This window comes from Galeopterus variegatus, unplaced genomic scaffold, assembly GCF_000696425.1.
Source record: "Galeopterus variegatus unplaced genomic scaffold, G_variegatus-3.0.2 Scaffold13168, whole genome shotgun sequence".
Classification (NCBI taxonomy): Eukaryota; Metazoa; Chordata; class Mammalia; order Dermoptera; family Cynocephalidae; genus Galeopterus; species Galeopterus variegatus.
The window spans coordinates 41,083-45,558 of NW_007739279.1; the positions used below are offsets into that span (position 1 = coordinate 41,083).

Genomic DNA, 4,476 nt, shown 5'->3' on the forward strand with positions numbered 1-4,476 from the left:
TTTTTTTTTTGGTCACATGCATTTCTCTGAGTTCCCTCTTTTCCCATGGTTATTTGATATTTTTAACTTTGGCTATGTGGCAAGATGATATTATGTACATGAATGCAAAGCGGTTTTCAAGCCCGCCTGGAGCTGCAGACGTGCATGTACTATCCAGCCCCTGAGATGACAGCAAGGACGGAGCAGAAACCACACAGAGCCCCGGTGAGACTCTACCTGCGATCTTGCGTGGAGCCCTCACTGCTCGCGTCCCCCTCCCTCCTGCTTTTCATTTCCACATTCCATTCCCTCAATCACTCTTTAAAAACCCCTCAGTAAATCTGAGTCTTTGAGATGGCTTTAACCTGGCCGTTCCTGTACAGGTTTATCAGAGAGACAGGTTCGCCCAGCATCTCTCCTCGGGTCACTGATATTCCTGAGTTAAAGCTGACTTCCATTTTCACCAACGTTTCACTTTTGAGTGGCTTGGTTTTGAAAGAGGGAAGACAGTTCAACCTGTGTGACCAGAAACACCAGCTCAGTCTTTCTGGGAGGGGCCCTGCCCAGGTCTCCCCAAGGTCCCAGCTCAGTTCAGGGAGGAGGTAAGGAGTGCCGTGGTTGCCCACCCAGGCCCCACAGTGCCACCCTGGGCCCATCCAAACCCTTCTGGCTCAGGTGAGTCTGGCCATCGCTGGGGTCCACAGGGAAATGAACAGAAATGGAGCCATGAGCACAGCTGAGCTCCCACAGCCTCCCCTCAGCCTCCATGCACTGGAAAGGGCACCCCAGCCCCTCTGCACCCCATCCTGGGCAGTCCTCAAAGGAGGAGCCGTGTCAGGAGCCCCTCCTCATGGTCTGCTGGGAGCAGGGGGGCGTCCCGGGGGGGTTCAGCAGGAGTATGGGACAGTCCCATCCAGTGACCTGCCAGACCCTGTGCTGGCATTTCCAGGGACCTGTGCCCCTAGTGACCAGAGTTGTGGACACCTGGGCAGCCTGGTCCTATGGGCGTCTGGTCCAGGTGGCCATGGACAGCTCAGTCTCTGCCAGGTCAGCACCTTTCACCTGGAGCTGGCACCATCCTCAGCCAAGGGCACAGGTGACACCCTTTAGGGACTTGGGACTGCAGCCCCTCCCATACCTTGACCTGTGTATCTCCTCAATTTGGCTGTTCCTGCGTCCTTTATAATAAACTTGCAATCAAATAAATAAGCTGTGTTTCTGAGTTCTGCGAGGAAACAGTTGAATGGAACGGGGGTCAGGATCGAGGGAACCTCTGGTTTACAGCTGGTTGGTCAGGCAACCTGGACTTGTGATCAGCTTCTGAAGTGGTGCAGTCTCGGGAGACTGAGCCCTTGGCCTGTGGGATCTGACACTATCTCCAGGTACATAGTGTCAGAATTGAGTTCAATTGTAGGACCTTCTGTTTACAGAGAACTGGAAAATTGTGGATGTGAAAAAACCCACATATTCGGTGGACAGAAATGTGGGTATAGAGAAGAGAACAGTTTGTTTTCCCTACGTAACTGCTCTGATGCGGTGCTACAAAATTTCACATGCTGTATTTTCCTTTCATTCAGTTCAGTCTCTTTTTTTCCCCCTTGTGACTTCCTCTTTGAGCCATCGATTATTTAAAAGTGTGCTGTTTGGTTTCCTAGTGTTGGGACGTTATGTCTTCATTATCTTTCTGTTATTGACTCTAGTTTGATTCTGTCATGTTGAAGAACACACTGTGTGATTTAAAGCTTTTGCATTTGTTGAGGTCATTTTGGTGGTCCAGGGTACAGTCTCTCCTGGCACATGTCATGTGAGCACGTGAAAGGACATGTGTGCCACCATTGTTGGGCTCTGTGAATGTCAGGTAGAGCCTGTTGGTTGATGCGGGTTGAGTTCTTCTGCATCCTTGCTGGTTTCCTGTCTACAGTAACTGTTCTCTCCACTGTCAAAAAAGGGGTGTTGAAGTCTTCATGTACAATTTTGAATTTATCTACATCTCCTCTAAATTCTGTTAGTTTTTGATGTGCATATTTGCAGCTCTGTTGTTGGTGTTTACCCTTGGTTTTTCTCCCTCTTCTAGGTGGTCTGGTGCTTTTGTAATTATGAAAGAATATCCCTCAATGTTTGGAGCAGTTATCGATGAAACGGCCACAGACAGTGGCCTTCCACTTCATTCTGCTTTGTTAACACCATCTCCATCACTTTCTTAAGTCAAGACCTGATCTGCAGCATTTGCTGATTTCAGGATGCCCAGGAGACGTCCCCAGATTTGGAGCTGGGGAGATGGGCAGCATCTGCCCATAGCCCATCTGCCATAAAGCCAGGACAGACATACGTGACCTCAAGGAATAATCGCAAAATGTGGTAAAATAACTAGGAATGTTGGAGTGAGCAGGACAGAAGCCATTTGGGATCTGAAACTGCATGAGCTCTAAAAGATTTTGGAAGGACACAGTTTTGTTTTTTATTTTTTCCCTTGGCATGTATTTCTCTGAGTTCCCTCTTTTCCCATGGTTATTTGATGTTTTGAACCTTGGCTATGGGGCAAGGTGACTTTATTGACATGATTGTAAGGTTGTTTTCCAGCCAGCCTGGAGCTGCAGACATGCACGTACTATCCAAAGGAACCAGAGAAGACGTCAATAAAGTTGCGCTGATCCCACCCTCCAGCAGGACCCTGAGATGACAGCAAGATGGGAGCAGAAACCAGACAGAGTCCTAGCGAGCCTGCACATCCCCCACTTCCTGCTTTTCATTTCCCACATTCCTTTCCCTCAGCTCGTCTTTAACCCCCCCACACACACACCAAACCCTACAGTGGGGAGACAGTCTAGTCTGTCTCCTCAGACGTCTGATAACAAGCTCCTGGCCTCCCACAAACATTTGGGACTGATGAGTCTTTTCTTTCTGAGTGGAGAGCAGTGGGACCCAGTTGCTGGGTAACAGAAAGTAATGAGTTTAAGAATTTATTAACTTCGTTTTTAATATGGTTTATTCAAGTGTATATTTAAATAACTTGACTGTTGACAATGCCTGTGTTTACTGACTGGACTGCAGAATTCCCGAACATTTAACAGTGGCTCCTTCAGGTGGGGGCAATGCTGATCAGGCACACAGAGGTGAGACAGGGGAAAGTCATCTGCTTGCCAGGGAGGGGGCAGGGAACAGATATTCTGTTGTCTTTAATTTGATCTTCCACAAGTGTGTCCACTTTGCACAACTGTGTGTGAGGAGTTGGCAAGGAGTCCAGCTGCCCAGGCTCAGGCTACCCATGGCCAATCCTGAGCCCTGGGTGAGGTCCTGTTAAGTGTCCAGTCCCGCACGGGAAAGCCCTTGGGTTCATTTTTGGGCCAGAGCTGTGAAGGGGAACATCTCTGGAGGCCAGAGTGGGTGGCAGCAGTGACCAGCATGGCTCCTACAAGGGTAGGGATGCTCCAGGACATCAGCCTGCCGAGGATCAGCCTTGGCCCTAGGACAGGCCCCTCCATTATCAACCTGGGCAGCACTATGCAGGTGACAGTGCTCAAGTCCCTCCTGACTGCCCACCGGAATGTGGAGCTGGACCCTAGTGTCTACACTGCTCTGTCTAGGCAAGGGTCTCTGCCCTGTCCCACCACCTGAGCCAGGACCTTCACAACTATAGTCCAATCTGGCACAGTCCCACCGCATGATCCCAGCCTCTTGGTCTGCAGAGGCCCTCCTGTCCTGTTCATGTCCAGGGTACAGACACCTGTTGTGGCTTAAAGGAGTCGGGACGAGGCAGGAAGTTCACCTGTGGCCCTTGTCCTCATGTGGACAGCAGGTCAGTGATGGAGGGTAGGATCCCAGGATCCCCCACCGATCTGCCCAGCCTCCCCACCAAGCACCCCCTTTCTGCCTCTGGCTCTGCTGGGCTGGGCTCCCTGGTGGGGAGCCATACCTGGGCTGGCCCTAGACGGCTTCTGGACCTGAGGCCTCCTGCCCTGGGGCCCTAGAAAAGCCTTGAAGGAAACCCCCTGGCTGGTGGGTAGTGGGGACTGGGGTCACTGGGGTGAGCATGTAGAGGAGCACAGGAAGCCTTGGGATCATGGGGAGACATAGTGACAGGCTGCCTGTTGTGGGGCCAAGTCAGGGAGAGGAGAGCTAAAACTGGCAATGCTGAGGTCATGGTCAAGGTCAAGGTCAGGGTGAGGGTCAGGGCCAGGGTCACAGTCAGGATCAGGAGACAGGGCCAGGGTCTGGGTCAGACGCAGGACCAGATTCAGGGCCAGGACTGGAGCCAGAGCCAGGACCAAGCCCATGGGCATGGATAGGATTAGGGTCAGAGTCAGGGTCAGTGTCAGGGTCAGAGCAAGGGCCAGAGTTAGGCCCACAATCTGTACCCAGGTCAGGGTGAAGGTAAGGCTCAGGGTTAGGGCCAGGGTTATGGTCAGAGAATGGGCCAGAGTCAGGGTCAGGATTAGGGGCAGGGGCAGAGCCTGGATTAGGGTCAGGGTCAGGACCAGAGTCAGGGTCAGGATTAGG

General features: G+C 51.8%; 1 protein-coding gene across 1 annotated transcript in view; it reads right to left on the reverse strand.

Moving 5' to 3' along the window:
• Positions 1 to 2,947: 2,947 nt before the first annotated feature.
• The window catches only part of LOC103581485 (protein FAM186A-like), a 2,164-nt gene continuing 635 nt past the window's right edge, over positions 2,948 to 4,476 (reverse strand). The window contains exon 2 of the mRNA XM_008563303.1: positions 2,948 to 4,476. Within this exon, the coding sequence (XP_008561525.1) occupies positions 4,038 to 4,476 (439 nt within the window). The 3' untranslated portion in view covers positions 2,948 to 4,037.